Consider the following 22,692-nt stretch of genomic DNA (forward strand, 5'->3'; position numbering starts at 1 on the left):
AAATCACTTTCTTACCTCCATGGTAACAACATCCATAATGCTTTATTTCTTTTTGACGAAGAAGTCATAAATATCGGATATGATCTATTTTTATGACTAAAAGTGCGATTAGAATATATATTTTGATAGTTCTTTCAAAGTAGTTAACCCATTTTATCGAGGTGAAGAATGCGCGATCATACCGTAAGAGTTGTGTGGTGCATTGAAGCTGAACATTGATCGTATAGTACTAGAGTAACAGGCCAGGGTTAGAAGGGGTTTGCTAAAACGTCGAGTAGTTATCGATTGCGGACTACCATGACGTCATCGTGGATCACGCCACATCCCCGCCCATTGAAACTCTGCTTGTGATTGGTTCGGGTGTAGGCCGGCTATCTATATCGAAAAGCAAAACCGTCGCGGCTTGTGAGTCAAATCCTTGAGTCTTCACATGCGCATAAATTAATTTATAAGATGTGAATCTGTATTATATATGGATAATTATATAAATCTTAACGATTGTTATGTTCATTATGTCATGTTAACAAAATTTACGAGACTAAACGGGCAAAATCTCCGAGTATAAACCGTTCGCTATGTTAAAAAATTGGCGGGTGATTTCAAATGAATAATGTATTCAAACTACAGCTATGTTTTTTAGAAAGTTCGATTAGAAATAAAGCGAAGTCTTCTTTTCACTCGTAATTTCTAATATTCTTTAAAATTGTCTAGAACTTACTGTGTGTAAAGTAATTTGTTTTATACTTTTCTCATCGACTTTTTTGGTTTCGAGCTTACGAATATCAAGATGGCCGCTATTGGATCGAGCATGTATAGAGTGGTCGGTGTTCTGCGCTGGCGTTAGTACGTGCGAGAGAGAGTAGGGAACGTTCAGTTTTGCTGAAAATACGCAGTATTCGTGAAACCTCAACGTGTGATAGGTTAAAGATTTGACATGTGTACAACAAGGAGTAGTGTGTCATACATACAGAAGAAATGTTAAGATTCGAGTATTATTCGCGCGAATACTGAGTTGAACGCTCGTGTGCGCGTTATATATTATCACAAGTATATGATTAACGGTGAATAGTACCAAGTTCATAGTATAGAAACACGTGGTGTTAAAGCGTTCTTGGTTTATCTTATCAAGTAATCAACGAGTTATTGGAAATAATTTTTTACATCGAGTGAAGATTCGAAGGAGTTCGATCTCCACGATCGATTATCGTCACGAATGTAAGAATAACAAGATACATAATTTGAAGTGTGCTTGATATATAAGTACCCAAAGCATTTTTAGGTTTGCATAAAAATTCTCCGCGATAGAAACCGATTTCGTTCTCGACGTAACATAAAAGCGTCTGTTGATACGTACGTACGATTGTAGACTGCAGGCGATCTGTCGAACAGCTGTCTTGTCGTCACATGTCGGTTTCGTTTACCCCTGGCAGTGTTAGTTAATATCAAGATACAAAATTCTATTTCGCTCTCATGAAAGAGACCGATCAAAGATCAAAGATCACCAGAAAATTCTATCTCACGTAACTTCTTAGTCCATACGTTAATCACGGTTCGAATTCAGTTCGTCGTCGACCGCTACACGGAGTACGTCATATCGTAGATCGACTGTCCCTCGTGTCCTTTCCTTGTTCCTCTTCTTTTACCTATATATGTATATCTACTGTACGTACAGATATTACTTATACGCATACCCATACACCCACACTATTCTCAACCCTTGGATCGCGTATGGCGTATAGTGATAATTTCCTCTTTTGATCGCAGTGGGAAAACAGACTGTTAGTCGACAAGAATCGTCGAACTCGTTGAGAAGAAGTCACGAGATCGGAAAGTTAAGATAATCGTAGTGTAGTGTATAGAAAGGTAAGCAACGAACTTGCTTCATATCTCATAGACGAATATTTTTATTAATATTCAAGTCAATCAAAATTTTAAAATTAAATTCACGTGATATAATTTTCTGCCTTATGTTGAAAATTTTCTCCCGTTTATATGAAAAAAAACATGTGAATCAATCGTAAAATAGACTTGATATAAATCGACATGATATACAATTAACACGCGATGGTTTAGTTGAAATGACTTTGAATTACTCTCGATTCAAACTTCCGGAATGGTACTGCTTGCTGTAACTACAGATTGGTCGGTAACATTTTTCTTTCGTTTATCCTACTGTGTGAATATTGTCATGGTTGCGGCATTCCACAAAGAAGTAATCGATCTTTCAGTCAGGTATCGAATTCACGGTCAAATTGTTCGCGGTTACTGATCAAGAACTATCAGTGAATGAACAGGTACTAGAAGTCACATGCGCATATACATCTATTGAAATACATATAAAATTCCATTTTGAATGTGTCTTATTGACGTTCAATTAATGAATAGGGAAAGAAGTTACCACCAATTAAATGACGTTTATGTCGTCTATTCTTTCGTAACTTTTTTAAACGTAAGTAAAGTTTTTAGGTTCAGTTGCATTTTTCTAGCGTTAAAAACTTTCTTAATTTTTCGTTTCAATTTCATATATACAATTTTTTATTTAAACATCAAATGTCTTTTCCTTTCTTAAAATGGAGGAATATGTAATAAATGTTTAAGAGTTTATTGTGTCTATAGCAAAATGAAAGTATTGTTATCCTTTTGCGATTTGATTGAATGATTATTATTCGAACGATGGGTATACAATTTTTAATTTATGTAGCTGATGTTGAATGAGGTTTTAACTAGAATATTAATATTGCTCTGATTTGTTTTCCATCTTTTGTTTTGAGGAAAATTACTACCTATCGCTATCTTCGCGTCGCACATGGCGGCACCAAGTATCACCTGATACTTTGCCAAGTAGAAGCTGCCCAACGTTATATACTAATGTAGACAAAAGTAAGTGATACAGTGACGCAGCAGGTTTCCTCACTGATTACTGCAATAAATTAATTATTTGAACGTGTAGTATGAAATGTTAGCGCATATGTCCATTAGGTTGATGCATTTTATCGATGATCGTGCTGTTCTATGTATAGGTTTCCGTCTATAACTTGTATCTGTCGATGTATAATTATTCTGCTCAATTTATTCTCAGTGTTGATCTTTAATTAATGACTATTTGGTGATTTGCTGTAACGCTACATATTATGTATATAATATATACTTAATAATATCATTAGATGGAGATCACTTTTGTTTTTTATGTACAATTTATACATATAAGAATTTGATTTTTATATTCAAAATATTATATAATATTTTCTCTAATTGCTAACCATAATTGTAAATAGTTTTCCTAGCCTTGGATACATAATCTAGTGACTTAATAGTAATTCATATGGTTATGCAGCTATACATGATTTATTTTTTTTCTTTTTTATACGTGGGGAAATTCTCATGGACACCCCGCCGCTCTTCTAGGAAGCGGCGGGATAGTGTCAGACTTACCTTTTTAAACCTCACGGTGGCCTACTTGACGCTTAACAGAGGTGCCCCGGAACCTCTTTCGAATTGTTGTCGGAGCACTCCCGCATCTCTCCCATTCTGGGGGACCCATTTCTCAGGTCTAGTTTGGGCAGTGAGGGATCCATTTCTCAGGCCTAGTTTGGGCAGTGAGGGGGACTACTCCTCTCAACGCTATCCCCTGGGCCGTCGTGTAAGTCCGAGGAGGACCCAGAACCTCCTCGGTGTGACGACCTCTATGACCACCTAGGGCGGCACAAGGCCATCCTTTGGCGCGGAACCCTACAAGGGTGAGAAGTTCTCACTCTCTCCCGTTCTGCCCACATACATGATTTATCTATCGTTTCAAAAGTATCGATCGCCGTACCTTATGTATGCATTATTCAATAACTGTTTCATCATAATTTGTAACGCTAATATGTATTAATTATGATACACATCAGACTATTATACGTTTCGTCTACGTCCAATTACAGGTACTTGTAATTAAACTTATCAACCGTGTATTGCCATTACATTAATAATTATACATCACGTTTTACATACATAACTACGTTTTTTCATTTCTTTTTTTTTTTTTATATAATTGCGTGACTTTAAAGTAATGCTTCCCTATCATCAAATACTTTCAATAGTGTGCCATAATAAATATAACATGTGCATATGTGATACATTTAGGGTAACCCCGTATTCACCTTGGCATAACTTAAGCATAACATGAGTAATGCAGGGTTCGACGCGACGTTCAATGTCGTGAGACTCTTTATCTCGGGGCTTCGCATTATGGTTCATTTGTTCCAACGCTTCTTGCACACATCCTACATATCGCGAGTGCATCGATAAATTTGACTCTCGTAAATAGTAGGACAATCGCTTTTTAGTTTCTGTTAAATCTAGCTTTTTATATACATGGGATTCTGTGTAGTTACAATATTTATCATGTTACATTTTGCTTTCAATTAATATAAAATTCGACGTCGAAAACTTCTGGTATCTTTCCTACAATATATCAAATTTGACAGTATAGCATAATAAATTTTGTAATTGATTTGTGTTGCACCAGACATCAGTTCATTCCTATTATATCCTTTATAATATGAAGCTTGATAATTCTTATCATTTCTTCTTCACTGTCTGATAAGTTCGAATCTTTATTTATTCAAACATTTAGTTAACGAAATTTATATGTGCTTTGTTGGAAAGGGGTTCTATTATCATGAGAAAAATTATCTTTACTCACAGCCCGTAATATTCGAAGTACGTATATACAATTTGTTGTAGGTATCTTTAAAGATAGTGGTATCAAGAAACTGAAAGTCCGCGTAAGGTGGAGATGAACATGATAAAGTGGCTTATTCTGTAGTCATTTTGTCCACCTTTTATATGTATACAAGGTATCTAAAGAAGAATTACCAGTTCATGAATAACAAATGCAAGAGTCATTAATTCACAAATAAAAACGATAGATTATTAATTTTATATTAATTAAAATAGCCTTCGCAGCTTTTATCAGTTTATGTTTTGTAAAAGATTGTTAAAGGTTTTATAAACTTGGAAAAAAGTTTTCCTCCGAGAATAGAATTACACTTATCTTAATCCTTTATGTGGAATTAATTCAATTATCTCTTATATATTAACGACATAGATATAATATACTATATACTGCTTCTCTGTTTATCAAAGTTTATTTGAAAGCGTTGAAGTGACTCTCATTTCAAGGAAAACTCCACATCTTTCCTAAAGTTTAGTTTTCTTAGTTCTCAAAGCCATTGACTATTGTTTACCACTAAATACATTTGAAGGGCCTCTCAGCCTCATAGTTTTCTAAGAACATGTCTTGTACAGATGATGTAGCGGGGTACAGACAGGTGTATTTGTAGAAATACCCATACACCCATGGCTTCTTTCGTAAAGTAACGCTGCCAGCGTGAAGATCTGGACTAGCATATACATTGTTCTTAATACAATATCTCAACTTGCTTAAATATATTTTCTATTATACATTCATCCACGTATTTCCTCTCTCTCTCTCTCTCTCTCTATTACAAGATAAAACGTTAACAGAAAACAGGCAGCACAGTCTATGATAATTTCAGGCTATTATGCATAATTAAGCGACGGTTGTAGTTTTCCGTTTTCTTCTGTATGTATTTCCATTCATGGAATTTGGTTACGCGGCACGTCGTTCGCATCGAAATTGAAAATAGTGTAAAAGTAGAAAAAGAAAACGACGAATTTGACAATATTACACACTCAAATGTAAAGTTCCGTTTCTCTATAATTTCTTAACTTTCGCAGATAAGGAAATTTCGAGCCTGTTTACACTAGTAATATAAACACAAATGTTTCGACTATTTCAAGGTTATATTTATTAGATATTCGAAACATTTGCGAGATATTAAGCGATTTGGAAAAAAAAGTGGTAGTATATCAATAAATACTTTATCAAGATCGACATTCTGATCACTTACAATTACACTTCATTTTGGAATAGGCGGTTAATAAGGTTTTATTATTCAATTAAATTAATTTTCTATTTCGATGTAAGAAGAAGACTAAAATGTCTGTGCAATTTCTAACAATAAACGCGTACCTTTACAGGTGATAATATTTTTTACATACAATATATGATAAAAAAAAAATATTTTCCAGCGTGTTGAGTTCAATAACCGTGAGAACGCGAATCTTCAATTCCTCAATACATACACGTGTCACGTACATGTGTTCACGTCTATTTTAAATACACATTCGAAAGTCGCGATCTCTGATTGTATCTTTGTAATACGATACATAGTTCAGTGGTCAGGCCTTGGCATAAACGATTCAGAAGCCTGTCAATATCCAGTGGAATAAAGGATCGAAACATACCACTATAACGATACCAAGTAGAAACAAAAAATGTATACAAAGTTCTACTAATATCCTTATCATTACATCCCATTGTGTTCGAATCGTTTCGTTCGTGTTTTTTCCTCTACAATTGTTATGAAACTATATACATGAAACTGATCCGTATATAATCAGAAATAATTTATCGAATCGTTTGGTATTTCCTTTCAGAATGACCTTATATTAGGTTGTCCCAAAAGCTCGTTTCGTTTTATAAGGAAATAATAGATGGACAACGTTTTTTCTTTTATATTATTTTATTAAATTATGTATGATCCATTTTGTTCTATTACTACAAAATGAACATCACACACAATTCAATGTAATAATATAAAATTTAATACTTTCCCAAATGTTATTGACGATTCGGCATTCGATTAGAATCAACGATGATAGCACGTTCAGTTCCTAAGTGCAAGTCATTAATAAAATAATTTCGGTTGAAAATATGTTGAAATATCACATGAAAGGCGGGAGTTCTTGCGTTTCGTTGATAAGTTAACTCTCATGGCGCTCTATAGAAATCTGTTTCTTGCTCGTTTACATAATTTGCCCTAATATTAGAGGATGCCAGCCATTAGAGCTTCGAACGATCGAGCCGATTTGTGCCTCGTAAGCGATCAAGGGACATATACGAACGCTTCCCAGACAGGAAGCTGACCAATAGGAACGATCCAATTTGAATCTTCACGTGCATGATTCGTGGACGCGTGATTTTATCTTTCCTGGTAAAATAGTAATCGGCAAGATAGAACAACGCTATATCTGCTTCTAGTTGTAGTTCCACTTAGCAAATCAATTTTCTATTATGTTATGTACTTGTAATGGGGAGCAAGATTTTTCGATATAGACTATTAGAGAGAAAGAGGGGTGGGAGAGAGAAAGAGGAGAGGAAGAGAGAAAGAGGGGTGGGAGAGAGAAAGAGGAGAGGAAGAGAGAAAGAGGGGAGGAAGGAATTTCGAATAAAAATTAGTTGTACGTGCTATTAGTCTTACTATAATATTGTTTAGCGTAAAGTTAGGATTGGTGGTTCTGTGAAACAAAGATTTCATCTGTGTAATTTGAAAGAATATTTACTATTGCAGGAGCAAATATTACATTATTTTGAATTTTTAGGAGGAGTTAGCAGTAATTTTCGCAACTCAATTTCGGAAGTAGAACGGTAAACATAGATTTTTCGAATAACCCGTGTGCTGTATTAAGTTAAGGTAAATGGCTTATTTAGAATATTCCTTAATAGGTTTTCATTAATTTTTGGTTTAATATTCTGTTATGTATTACATGTTAAATGATTACTGAAGGTTGACAACTATTACGGAACAACGTTACGTAAACGTTTTATTTGCATCTTTCCTCATTAATTTTCATTATTGGATTTGTTTCTCTTTTTCAAATATCTTGGTTATGAATGGAAATTGAAAGAAATCATTAGGTTATTGCATATCTTTTTGTGTCTTTGACATGTGTAATACTGTTTTTAAATATTATGAAATATTTCTTGCATTTTCACAAATCAATGCAAAGTTATATACACTATGCAGTGATATATTTATATGCGTTGTTGTTAGCGAGTTTCATGTATTATTAATACGTTATACTTATGGCCTTCTAAAAAAAATTTATTATAGAACGATTTAATTCAGATTTCAAGTTTTTAGTAGAAAATTGCAGTAATATGTTGAGTCCACTATATTAAAGCCTCTTTTTTTTAGATAACCTCGTTTTCAAGGCTATATTAACATCTCTATATTACTTAATCTTCGAAAATAATAATAATATATCTGCCAATGTATGGAGCAGAATTAACATTGGGAATATGCTTAAGAATGAAAGAATGACACAAAATTAATTTTTCTAATTGCATAGTAATGTCTTTTTATTTTTAAATATTACAAAAAAGTGTGTATTAATAATTTAATTGATAAAAATTGACATAATGTAAGATATGAGTACTGAATTTCTAATGACTAATGAATTTCTATTTTATTTTAATTGTATTTTAATTGTATTTCAATAGCATGCATTATGATATTATTTAATCTCTAATGTCACTATTAGCTATAGTATATAATGTAACTATATAATGTAGTATGTCTATAATGCAGTATTATTGTATTTTAATAGTAATCAGTTACTAATATCACTTGGACAATAGCCATTACTGGAATTATCGTCGAGATCTAATTTATTACTACTTAAATCTATCGATCTATTGACATAATTGGCATTAATTGTTGTTTGAGTAACTTATCCTATTAGAAATTAGTGTATTAAAATAATCCTCAAATTAATTGTTCAACATACACCATCAAGTTCTCTTTTACAATGCAATATAAGATTAATAATAATTCTATTGATACGATCTGATTAAATACGATACTGTTCCATGAAAATGTCTTAAAGTGTGTACAACAATTTTTACTTATATAAGTCGATAAAAAGGAATTCTTTGTTGCGAATGAAGATATGTAGGAGAAAAATCCGAATTACTGGAATGATTGAATATCTAGCTCACAACTCTACAGTATTGTTCAAGGTTGAAGTTAGGATGCTTAAATACACATACATACGCGTGCATATACATATATGATGCGGCAACTTGGTCGCTCAGTGACCCCATTGTCTATTTTCAAAACGGGCTTTCCCTGTAATATATGGTCTTTCTGACTTATCCGTAGTTTGTCCTTTAGCATCGTTGTTATACTGATTATCTCAACACCACTTTTTTCAAGTCATTCTTTCATTTTTTAAAAATCAAGTTAATTCTTTTTATCTAAGTCAACCTAATTTATGTTTATATTTTATGTTAAATATATCATGTATGCTTTATGATATGTTAAAAAGGTATGTTAATGATTATCTTATCGAATGAAAAGGTTAATATATTCTATCGCAACCATAAAAATATGCACAGATTTACATTGATTATGCAACAAAAAGAGAGAGAGAGAGAGAAGAGTCGACAATTTTTATTCTTTAATATCAAGTGTAGAAATTAAATATTATAGGACATAATCGCTCAGATTATTTTAAAATAGTCATTACTATTTCGATACGAGTTACTTTAATTTCGTAAGGCTTCTCAATTTGACACGTCAACGTTTATAATGTTTCAATTTTTGTGACATACATTTTCGTTATAAATCGGCGCGTGGCAGTACATGTATGGTAAAGTGCACTTAACCAAATTACTTGCTCCACAGTTAACAGACTGTGTAAGACTTCAAGTGAATTCAATGTCATCTTAATAGTCTTTCATAGCCAATATAGGGTATCCATAATGCAAGTGCATCGAGTATTTAAAATAAACAAATTCTTTCGTTATATTCTTTAGTATGCATTTGCCACTTATTTCTCAATGTATAATATAATTTCATTTTCATAATTTAATTTTATACTCGATTTTATAATCGAATATATTATTAAATTAGTATTCGCGAAAATAGATTCTCACTTACGAGACTTCTAGAAACAGAAAAACATTCGACCTACAGTCGAGAAATATTGGAAACTATAGACACAATAGGCATTTAAAAAAAATGGAAAACAACCTCCTTTCTTTCAATAGGCATTGTTCAGCATTAAGAGAAAATTGGAGAAGTGGAATTGATGTAATTTTCCATTATCAATTACTATGAATAGCTGTTGTTGTTTGTGCTGGATATCGTACTTTTTTGCTTCCATGCAAGTTACATCGACTGTATACAAGGAAGGGGATGTGTATGTACATTCTATTTATATTCAATTATTGTAGTTATCTGACTTCGATGTTTCTTTAATTTAAGAGTATAAGCAGTCTATATTTCGATACAATTTAATTAAACGATGAATTACGATCGTTCGGTGGCAAGTCAATAAGAATTATTATCAGCGTTCGGTTTCAAGTGCATATTTCACTTGCCCTGTTACGGCTCCGTTGTTTTATTTATAAGTTCATATCACTCTATAACTGCAGAAAATAGTCCTGTTGACTTAAAAACAAGGAAAATTGGTATTCATGTCGAGAACGATTTCGTTAACGCTTGGGTACAGTAGTGATAAAGAGAGAAGAACTTGTGCATCCTAAAATACCATTAACCACATCATTTGTGTCAACGGTTTTTATTGCAGTGTCATTAATCCGCATCAAATCAACTACCATTAAATTACAAGAGGTACTGATATCTATCTATTGGGTATAAAGGCGACCACATAGTGATCCATCATGATCGTCGACGAAAAACCGTGAGTCGCAATAATTATAGAAAAGAAAAAGAAAAAAAACAATGTCATCACGTTCTTTTTTTTATGTTAGTACGAATATTTTTAGCTACGCATGTACATGTGTTTTGCCTGCAGATTCATGATTATGCTCTTTTGAAAAACATTATGGTATAGAATTGGAATAGATCTGATGTAGTGTGATGTAAAATATGAATCTAGCGTTAGTAAGGTAGTTTAGTGTCATAAAGTTTTGCTTCTTTCTATCTCCTATTTGAGTCAATTTGATGATATTTATTAGCATGTTTGTGTCAATATAGTGAAGAGTAAAAATATATAACACGCTGTAGATTGCTGATGTTACAAAAAACAAGAACCTTTCAGTGGATTGATAAACAATCTAATGATAATTATAATTTGTAATGTAGCGAATAAAATGTAAGAGGCACTTCAACTTTATCTGTAGCAATATTTTTTTATCTGCGTAATATATTTGCTATTAAATTATGGATAACGATTCCGAATGATTCCTTTTGTATTCTTATCTATAATTCAGGAATATTTGATTGCGAATTATATTATTTTTCTTTATTAGCCTCTTCCTTTAATGACTAGTCAGAAAAATTTTGATTTTACATCCAACTTTCTAAGAAATTGGTCCCTATTCCAAGTTTTCAAATAGCAATTGTTAACATTCTTTTGCTTGAGGCTGAATATAACGTGTAATTTCATAATTTCCTATATTGTATTTATCTATTAAGTCAAGATGTATATCTTAAAGAAGTTGTAAGATAATTATACATTCAGCTAGATTTTGCTATCATATAGTTTGCCTGTAATTTGTCACGCTGATAAATCTTTATCATATGAAATTTCTGTAGTAATTTAGATTTCGTGTCATAAATTATTTACGAGTAGCCTTGATTTGTCCACGTGTTGATTCATAATCAAATTGTATTCTATGATTCTTAACTTACGATAATTATCGATTTTTCTATCTTTCTACGAAACATTACAAGTTGTTTTTTTCCCTCTTATGCTGGCTGGAATACTATATATAGATATAAAAAAAATGAAGTGTTATATTTTATTCAAATGTTTCCAATTATAATTGTACGTACCTTTATCAATCAACTGAAAGATTCATAGCGTCGACGTTTTTTTAGATCACAGTTAATGGTAAGTAAATTTGGTAATATCGTAAAATATTGTTACTGTCGTAAAGTAAGTAAGAAGTTTGCAAATAAGTACATATCATTAATGGGAAACAGGTATGTATTTTTCATTGCATAACTACATCTCATACATAATTCCTATTTGAATAATAATCTTATTTGTTACATGTTATTGTTCCTTCGTGCTATCTCTATTGCCGGCTCTCTATAACTTCTATTGTTTCTCAATTTCTTCATTTTGAAACAATAAAATATAATCGTTGTATAAACACGCAGAAAGGATGATACATACTAATTTTTAACAATCAAATCTGCAACAATCTAAATCTTTAACAATCAAATATAGAACGGTTCATGCGACTGTGATAAACAATTCAAAAATGGCAGATTTGATTGTTAAAAATTACTATGTATCATCCTTTCTGCGTGTTTATACAACGATTATATTTTATTGTTTTAAAATGAATATATATATAAATTGTTGGAATTTATATTTAAATTTCATTTACAATAGATTATTAGCACATAGAAATCAATTATCGGGCATTGTTACAATTAATTTATTTTAACGAGAAAACATGAACGATTACAAATGAGTACGGTTTATCTCAGCAAGTGAACCCTGTAATTCTTCTCGTTTAGTCATTCCATTATTTGTATTGAATTCGGAGACTATGCGTAACCGGCCTTGATCTTTAACATGTTTTCGTGCATCGTGTTTCCACTGTATCTTTCCAGCTAAATAGTAGTAGGTTGCATGAAAAGTGAATTGCCCTTCGTTTGGAATCTCAAATAATGAAAAGACAATGCGAGTAGTTGGTAGTCGCATCTGGCACGAGCTAACGACGTTCAAAGTCCGTGAAGATATTCGAATCACATGGACATTGTACATATAGAAGCACGTTGTCGCCAGACTGTAGTCACGCCATGTCTTTAATTGTATTTGTGTCTATTGGTACACATAGGGTGTCGCGTGGCGCATTCTATCGTTTTGAGGCGGTACGAAACGTTACGAGCAACGATTGAATGATTTTAGGTGCTTTAATTTTTTTGTAGTACTATGATATGAATGTGTATGCTGTTGCAATTTCAAGCTACAACTTCTTCTCTTCTCCTTCTTCGTCTTTTCAACAAAGAACACACGATGTTTCTTATTTTTTTCTTTTTTGATTTGAATAATCGTTTAAATGAAATACTCCAAGTGGAACATGTATAATAATGCAGTCATAAGATAAAAATGGTGAAAATGCAGATATTAACATCGTCACAGTGCTTTATCTTCCTAATATACGGAGATAAAAGGGAAGTACGTAATAAGAAAAAAAGGAAATTTCTTGAAAGTTCTACAGATTGAAATTCAGATTCATTTACCACACGTGTATACGTATATTTACATACACAAGAAATGAACATCTTTAGTAAATTTACATATTTGTTCTCAAGTTGTAAAATATTTGCATTCTAAGTCTATATTTCACGTGTATATAAATACACATTCACACGTGTGATAAACGAATTCGAATTCGAATTCGAATTTCAATTCAATGTAATTTTTAGTACACGAGTAGGCATGTATTCCTTGTCTTGAACGTGTAACTTGTATTTACATACCCGCGTGTATTGTACACATATATTAAGAAAATGGATTATTTTTTATCTTTAATAGCTTGACACCTGTTTCATATCATGCCACGTGTATACGTGTGCTTCACCACACACTCAATACCGTGGCCACAACTTTTTATGCACGTATGTATATTCAAGCAATTCCAGGTATCTCAGGAACGTCGCTACCAAATCTATATTTGTAGCAGCCGGTAATGTAACACTTTTAGATCAAAATAAACTGTATAAAGCTTCAAGAAATATTTGTATTTTACGATTCTTATCTTTCTACATTTTTGTTGTATACTTTTCTTTTTTGTATTTTATAACATTTATATCTTACGATTTTATATGAATAAGTACTGTCTCTTTTACCAACTTCTTTTTCTGTTTTTATACTCTTTCGTTTATTCTCTTTCTGCTATTTATTTAGTGATTGAAAGCAAACCCATCAAAACACACCTTTATTACACGGCGCCGTTATGTTTTTCTTTTAATTTTACATCACGCGATCGCGCAATCTACGCGTACTATTTTTATACGATGCATGTTTTGGACCGGCAGACTCTGTTTTTATCTATGTTTTAAGGTCGTTTGATCGTTTGCAAGAGTATCAAAGAATTAATATATACGTTTAACAAAAAAAAAAGGGGGGATTAAAAAGAAGGTAAAAACAAAGAGTTCTCCGCGTCATTTGATTATTGTTAAAGACAAGTTAAGAGGGAAGAATGACGCTGCTCGTTCTATTCATATTGGGGAGATTCATCGGGGTGTTTGTTGGATCGGCGATCGTATCGGTGCCATAAAGTTCGACAGATAAAAACGGCGCGCCATTTCGTTTTCAATTTACCATTTTACCAGCTGACGGTTAAGTCATTAATCGGATATCTGAATAATCCTTAATTTTGTTTGTTTTCTTTGGTTCAACGTTACTTTATGCTGTTTTTCTTTTTAAATGTACTGCATATGAATGATTTAGCCTTGAAAAAAACGTTAAGTTTGATATATGAACGCGAAGAATGAGTTTTTGCTAAATTTATGTTCTTGTATATGGAACTGTTTCAGATTAGATATATAGTATATGTATATTTTTGTGACTCATTGTACTGCACCTCTTTTTTTAAACAATGTGTAGAATATTAGGCATGTTAATATTTTTCTGGGAAACCTTTACGATATTTAACTTATAATAGAATTAGTTCTGCGTAGTATGTTACATAGAATTGGTATAGTAATATATTACTACTTTCATTGGTATATGACTGATGCTGGTATCAAATAATGATGTGTTATACATATCCGGATATTAGTAGTATGCTCTTTAGTACTAATATTGACACTGACTCCATTCCCTGCAATGCAGATAATGCAGTGTTCTGTAGCCTTGATAATGACATTTCTCTATACAGGAAGTTTCATTAATTAAAATTGGTACGATAATCTTTAAATATCTTTAGACTTACTTATACTGATATTTTGAATTCAAAATTATTTCTAAATTATCATAAACTCTTTTACGTCCCTAATGAAAATCCCTGTACATAGCGAAACCTGCATTAATATCATATATTACCAAACCTATACTTTGCGAATCGTTTTTTATTCCATGCATCTTGTCATACTGATATCTCAAATCATTATTACACAGACAATAATATAACGTTATTATTTCAGATTTAAAATAACAGGAACAATTTGACATTAGTCGCGAAACAAGAATTTCTTTAGATTATCGGTCTGCATTGATAACGAAGCTTTTTTTTAAAAGAACGCTGCTTATGCAATAAGCTTTTAATTAGCAAACGATTTCATAAGGCACTAACATGCAAGAAGAATGAGATGCATATTTCGTAACATTGCGTTTTTCTGTGTAGGGAGATGGAAAGCTTTTGGGTTATCAGCGCAGTCAACGCGATCAAGGCGATTTCGTACCTGTACGATCTGCTGACGTTCCCGGTATACCTCGTGCTCCAACGACCTTGGGAGAAAAGGAAGGCTTCACGAAGGATCAAGGCTCGACCCATTACAAAGGATGAACAAAGTATCACGTATAGGAGTGTTGATCCGCCGAGGGAGATGCACATTACCCTTGAACGTGAAAACATCGACACGCTCGAGAAGGTGATGGGATGGATCACTAAAAAGCACGGCGAAAAAAGATGCATTGGTACGAGAGAGATACTTGCGGAGGAGGACGAGGTTCAATCCAATGGTAGAATCTTCAAAAAGGTAGAGTAAGAAGCGATTATTTTGTTGTAATTAAAATCGTAATACATATAATTTGATTAAAAGAACAGAATCGAAAAAGAAAAGAATACGTAGAAGTTCCTTAGTCGATGTACAGTGTATCATAGTGTGTATAAAAATGTGCGTAGTGCTTCGAATGTAAACAAGTAGCAGGGCCAAAAAAACAGTTGACATCATCAGTAGTATTCTTTTAACATCTTTGTTTACATTCGAAGTACTACGCGCGTCTTTCAACATGTTTTGTAACATAAAGTGCTAAGATGAACAAAGTCAAATATCTCAGAAATGGTAAGTTTCAGGATAAATATACAACCATAAAAAATAGGAAGTTCTGTTTAAAAGAACAAAGTTAATCTCTGTATCTCCTCTATGCATCCACCTGTCGAGAAATCATTGTTACCGCGTTGTAATTGTAAATGTAATTCTTTGAATCCTATAGCTTTCGTTAATAATATTTTCGCGTATTATTTGAAGTAACGAAGATATTTGAGGTGGGCAGAGTTTGTGATACAGGCTGTATATTACGTGGATATGAATGAATGATATGGATGAATTCAACTTAATACAATTTCCATGAGAAAAAACTGATTACTAATTATTCTGTTACAGTATAAAATGGGAGAGTACAAATGGAAAAACTATAATGATATGGATAGGCTAACAACATCCTTTGCTCGAGGCTTAAAGGAATATAATCTTACGATGCATAAGAACATCGTAATCTTTGCCGAGACTAGGGAGGAATGGATGATAGCCGCCTATGGTTGTTTTAAGCAGAACATGACCGTAGTTACTATTTATGCGACGTTAGGCGAGGAAGCTATTGCTCATGGAATCAAGGAAACGGAAGTCAATACCGTAATTACTAGCCATAACCTGTTACCAAAATTCAAACGGCTCCTTAATGTGTTACCTAATATTAAAACAATTATTTATATGGAAGATCAATTGGTACCTACTGATACAAAGGGTTATAAGGTGAGTACCTTGATCCAGACTACCAGCCATAAATATTAGGACACTTACTGGTTATATTTATTGAAGAACTATATCAAATTTTACCTTATATATTACTTTACATTATAAGTAAATTATCGATATTCGTGTAAATTCATATTTTTGTGAATATAATTAATTACAGAGAAATAATTGAAGAAGTTCAACTGTAGCAGAGATATGTTTCATTCACTAAATATTATAAAGAGTATATTATAAAAAGTATGCTTTGGTTCTTTTATGTATCTTTGGATATTATACGTATTATGTGTGTAAATCTAAAAATAATAGATTCAGAGTAAAATAATTAGAAAATAAACGTAATGAATAGTATTCAATTTATATTAAATTTCTCAGCAGGTGTTCTATGTAGTATTTATGGCACTGTAGAATAAAAATTAGAGCATTTAACTATAAAAAACATTATGTAGAAATCTTCACTAATTTGTATTTTGGTACATTTTAGGCTGATGTTAGGCTGTTACCTTTTTCTGATATACTCCAGACAGGTAACAGTTCTGTAGCATCACTATCATCACCAAAAAGCTCTGATACTGCAATCATAATGTATACATCTGGGTCAACCGGAGTACCTAAAGGTGTGCTCTTGTCGCATACAAATGTGATTTCTGTGATGAAGTCATTCTGTGATGTCGTTGAAATTAGATCGGATGATGTGTTTCTTGCATTCTTACCTTTGGCTCATGTATTTGAACTTCTTGCTGAGAGTGTATGCCTTTTAAGCGGTGTGCCCATCGGCTATAGTTCGCCTCTTACTATGATCGATTCGAGTAGTAAGATTCAAAGAGGATCCAAAGGGGACGCGTCGGTTTTGCGACCAACTTGCGTAACTTCCGTGCCAGTAAGGTTCAAAAATTGTATTATATCATACTGTGACGTTAGTATATAATAATTTTGGTTTTCTGTATCTTTTATAGCTTATTTTGGACCGTATCTGTAAAGGTATCAATGAAAAGGTAAAGAAATCGGGGCCTCTGAGTCGGACCATTTTCAGATTTGCCTATGAATACAAATTGAAATGGTATAAGCGTGGTTACGATACACCTACCTGCAATAAATATGTTTTTGGAGCTGCAAGACAGGTTCTTGGTGGAAAGGTTAGGCTTATACTTTGTGGTGGTGCTCCTTTGACTCCAGATACCCAAACTCAAGTCAAAATGTGTCTCTGTGCCACATTGACTCAAGGATATGGCCTTACAGAAACAACTTCTTGTGCTACAGTTATGGACAGTATGTATTTCTTTTTCTTTTTGTTTCTTATTAAACGATGTTTTGTTTGATACATTAAATTATGCAATTTCTCATTTTTAAGAGCATGATAGGAGTACCGGAAGAGTAGGAGGACCAACCACTATTTGTGATATTCGATTAGAAAATTGGGAGGAAGCTGGTTACAGAGTTACGGATACTCCATATCCTAGAGGAGAAATATTAATTGGTGGTGAAAATGTTTCGGCTGGGTATTACAAATTACCAGACAAAACGAAAGAAGACTTTTTCTATAAAGATGGGAAACAATGGTTCAGAACCGGCGATATTGGAGAATTTCATGAAGATGGTTGCATAAAAATTATAGGTTATATTAAGTTTTAATCTCCATGTTATAGCCTTCTTAGAAAAAAATATTTCAGCACTTTTTTTATTGGATTAATATACGTTTTTACAGATCGAAAGAAGGATCTAGTTAAATTGCAACTTGGTGAATACGTATCCTTGGGTAAAGTTGAAGCAGAACTGAAAACTTGTCCTGTTGTGGAGAATATTTGTGTTTATGGAGATTCGCACAAATCTTATACAGTGGCACTAGTAGTACCTAACCAATACTATTTAGAACAGATTGCCAATGACTTAGGTATTACAGGAAAAAATTTAGAGGAGCTGTGCGATGATCCTAATATTGAAAAAGCGGTGTTACAAGAGCTGGTTGAACAAGCCAAAAAATGTAGATATTTGAAAAATAATCGTTTGTCTAAGTACCAATTTTCAAACCTTTTTAATGATGTTTAAATAATCTTTATTTTTAATACAGGCAATCTCCAGAGGTTTGAAATACCTGGTGCTGTGAAACTGTGTGCTGAACAGTGGTCACCTGATATGGGACTGGTAACAGCTGCATTCAAGCTTAAAAGGAAAGCAGTGCAAGAACGTTATCAACACGAAATCAATAGGATGTATGCCTCGTGATGAGAAGAAAGTTGTAAGAAATGTAATAGTGAAGTGATGTCGATATTCAAGGTTTCTGACGTGGCAAATTTTCGATACCCTTCGTTGGAATTTTACGAAACGTGATCGAATGTTAATTAAGAACTTCAGATTTGGAAACGTATTTTCTCTGATTTCTTTACTGAAAAAGGTGTCGACTTTTTAATACTACGAAAGTCAACTTACAACACATCGTCAAACACATATAAAAAAGAACTAATATATAAAGAATTTTTGTCTGCTTGAGAATATTATATTAGTCAATTTAGGGTTTCGTTTGAGACGAGAAATGATTTTGATCTTCAATGGTGTAAGTATATAAAGAGCGTCTTGTAACATAATCGTTGTCTTACGTGATGCAAGGTATGAGTGAGAATAAACAAATGGTGGAGGTGATTATTCCGTGGAGGAAATTATTTTTCTTCCTTCTACATTTATTTCCATCTTAATAATATACTTATTCCTTGTAACGATTCTTGAACTTCGTGAAAGATCAATCGCTGATCGACTAGCATACTAATGTTATAAGTTCATAACTCGTACGATGTACTTATTTGAAGTATTATTTGAAATCGTCGAGTTTAATTTATCGCTATAAAGTTACTCCGCTAATAATCACTTTGTTTCATGCATTAAGATATGTATATATACAAAAAAATCAAGTGACGAGTTGTTTGCTCTTACTTATTCTTCATGTTAAAGCGTGATGTATGGTAGATATTTAAATATCTCTAATTTTACGCCAACATAAACTGATCTTCTGTTTAGGATTTTCACGTAGAATTATTCTTCGTCTAATACTGTACAATACTTCCAGATAATGTCATTGTTTTGAATTATTATTACATCACAAAAAACTTTCTTTTCTTTCTTCTTTATCTATCGGGATACATTATGTGTGCGCATGTGTCGATATGTATGCATGTTTATTATTGTATGCCTATATGAATGAGGAAATGAGGATGTAATGTATGTGAGCTTATAAAAAAAATGAAGGAAAACTGTGTTCACAAAGGGGAAATTGTTCTAGTAATTTTTTGTAGTCTTCCTATTTGCTGTAATGTGTCAATTCTTTGAGAAGCATGAACGGTTAAAGGGTTTTTTTGGTATTTCAATTTCGTAGGCGTTACATTGGATCTATCATTCAAATATCTATCTAGCTCCAAGTCATGTTAATTTACACGAGTTCCATTCGCGATTTGCAATTAGTGGTCTTCCTATTAATATCCGATATTATACAGGAGATTAGTCTGCAATAAGATTAACAACTTATCTTTTCCAAATGCTTCTTACCGGATATGGTTGATATGCGTATATCTTAACAAATGAACGATTATGCTTCATACAAATTTTTCTTTTTTCTTTTTCATTAAAATTTTAATAAAAGAATGGCGCATTGAATAGCGATTTTGTATTATATTATAAAATATCGTGTTGATTGCGCATTCTATATATTTAGTGTCTAAGCATTAATATTCGATGCGCAAGTAAATATGAAATTGATTAACAAAATTAATATTTTATTTCTATTTCGTGGCTTGTATGTCGCGACTGTATAAGGAGAGAGAGAAAGTAAGACATTTGATAAATGTGATGGATTATCGATTTGATGACTCATTCTCCTTTTCCAGTTGCATTAAGAGTTCCTCTAATGTAGCTGAACATATGCGTTATGAATTGTTACGAAACTGTGCTGATTTCCATAAATTATTAAAAGTTGTACAATATTAGATAGGAAATTATCAATTGTCGTTTGGATATAATCATATCATCAATACCTATGATTACCATTACTTATTATAATTATCGTCTTGAAATTATAGAATGCAGAAATAAATGTACAGATCTATAGTACACTTACATAGTATTATTGTGATTCTTGTGTTTTTCTCTCTAATTTGTGATCAATCGTATATACAAACGATATGTATATTTATATACTTCACAGCGTTTTCATTTTTTATATTTCATAGCACTGACAATAATCCAGCTCGTACAAATGTTGGAAAGATTGATAGAATAAAAGTATGGGAATTCTCACTGTATATTGCTCCTTTTAGGTCCATTCATTTCCTACGCCAAAATATTTGTTTTAAAGTTATTCGAAGCAAATATATCTTTTTCATTTACTTATTATTGCATTCTAAAGAATAATATGTACGAATATGAAATCGTGATCATTCCCTATAAATTAAAAAGTTTATATTCATTTTTCTTACATTAATTAAAGATATTGTTTAAATATCTAACATGTTTAAATGTATGGCGCCATTTTTTTAATTAGCCACCCGATGGCGCATTCATAATCCTACATGATCCTACTCTTACAGTTTCCTATCATCATCGATTCATTATATATGGATCAGTGTGGTTGAATTTAAAAGCTTCTTGTTAACCGCGTTTTTTTATATTTCACAGAAAGTGTTTTCGAACAGAAAAACTCATTGTTCTAGCGAAAAACCGTGTTTATACGTGTTATGAATATTATGTGTGTTTCAACAAATACAGGGAAGACAATGCAAGAAGAGCACGATGACATAGTTATATTCAAGAAGATTTTATTTGGTAAGTTTATTAACGAATCTTTCTTAAAATAAATTTTCTAATAACTAATATCATTTTTTATTTCCTTCTATTATATTGGTCAGAAAATTGGTCAGAAAAAAAACACTCGTTCCAAGACATCTCTTTAATTGTTTATTTGTTACAAATGCAGAAGAAATAATATATCGTAATACATAGAGCAATCTATCAAGTTGGTCATTGCAGTAGACATTTTAGTATATCGAATCGCGCCTTGTTACTGAGAAATCTCTCTCGTTCTCTGTTTTCTTACATAAAACAGCATCTACTTTCAATAGAAATACAAGTTACCCACTAAGCAGCCCTTATCACGAGCAAGTCGTGTAACATTCATAAAATCTCTAAAATCTGTCGCGTTTACGACGAGATGTCGCGATCCACCATAAAAAACATCTAAATTTCACGGTGCATAAATGCACGCGCGAGGAACATCAAAATTCCGCCATATTGTATACAAGCCTCCAGTTGATTTTTTTTCTCAAACTTAAAACAATTGAAATATTTTATTCATTATTGTTAAAATATACGCTTACATATATATTATTTTCGCAATATCACGAACGCAAAAAATATTTACATATATCTAATAAGTCTTAAAATATTTAACTATTCTATTAGAGAAAGAGAGAAAGAGAGAGAGAGAGAGGAGTATAATTTTTACGCTTTCTTATCACAAGTACGCCTTATCTAGGGAGAAATTTTGAGCGATGCGTATAGTTTTCATTTGACAATTTTTTGTTTGATTTGTTCTATTCTTTTTGTGTTAAAATAGTAATGGTTGAAAGTTAAATTATCTAATACATAATATATATTACAATGTTTAATTATAGAACCTATAGTAGCATTCGCAATAAGAAGAAAATTGTGTCTTTGTTGTTTAACACGTTCTCTATCATGTTACTCATACGACTTTTTTATATGAGATTTTTTATTTAAAGCCATATCGTACAGTATTTACAATATTATTCACAAAAGTTAGATTTCCGCGATATCTGAATGAATGCAGCATGATAAACTGTTCGAATCGTCTATTATCAGTTTAAAATAAAAAGTACACTTGACGCTTTGTATTTTTTCGTGAAACCATTTATTTCCCGAAAATAATTGAAAATTGAAAAGAACGAAAATAAATAATTAAAAAGAACGCGATTATTATAATTAGACATGTTATAAATATATAACAAAGAATTTATCAGATTTGTATTTTCTTAATTTTGTAAATATTCTAGACAAAGTAAAAATTCAAGAATTCTCATATACAATAGCAAAGAAAAGATTTAAAAAAAAAGTGTTCCAGTTATACTCAAAATTAGATGTTGCAATTTAA

At 32.2% G+C, this 22,692-nt stretch overlaps 1 protein-coding gene across 4 annotated transcripts; it reads left to right on the forward strand.

Annotated features, from left to right (window-relative positions):
• The first annotated feature begins 807 nt into the window (after positions 1-807).
• Positions 808-20,827, forward strand: LOC132905774 (fatty acid CoA ligase Acsl3). Of its 4 annotated transcripts, none has more exons than XM_060957399.1 (9): positions 809-1,215; positions 10,447-10,560; positions 15,191-15,545; positions 16,173-16,541; positions 17,026-17,421; positions 17,498-17,810; positions 17,893-18,156; positions 18,247-18,522; positions 18,610-20,827. In XM_060957399.1, exons 2-9 carry the CDS (start codon positions 10,541-10,543, stop codon positions 18,762-18,764), a joined length of 2,148 nt encoding a protein of 715 aa, XP_060813382.1. In that variant the 5' UTR covers positions 809-1,215; positions 10,447-10,540; the 3' UTR covers positions 18,765-20,827. The 4 variants fall into 4 exon arrangements, with proteins under 4 accessions (XP_060813384.1, XP_060813382.1, XP_060813383.1 ...); XM_060957400.1 differs by lacking the exon at positions 809-1,215 and adding an exon at positions 1,558-1,863; XM_060957401.1 differs by lacking the exon at positions 10,447-10,560 and having other exon boundaries at positions 808-1,215.
• The last annotated feature ends 1,865 nt before the right edge of the window (positions 20,828-22,692 follow it).

The sequence above is a fragment of the Bombus pascuorum genome, chromosome 4, assembly GCF_905332965.1.
Source record: "Bombus pascuorum chromosome 4, iyBomPasc1.1, whole genome shotgun sequence".
Classification (NCBI taxonomy): domain Eukaryota; kingdom Metazoa; phylum Arthropoda; class Insecta; order Hymenoptera; family Apidae; genus Bombus; species Bombus pascuorum.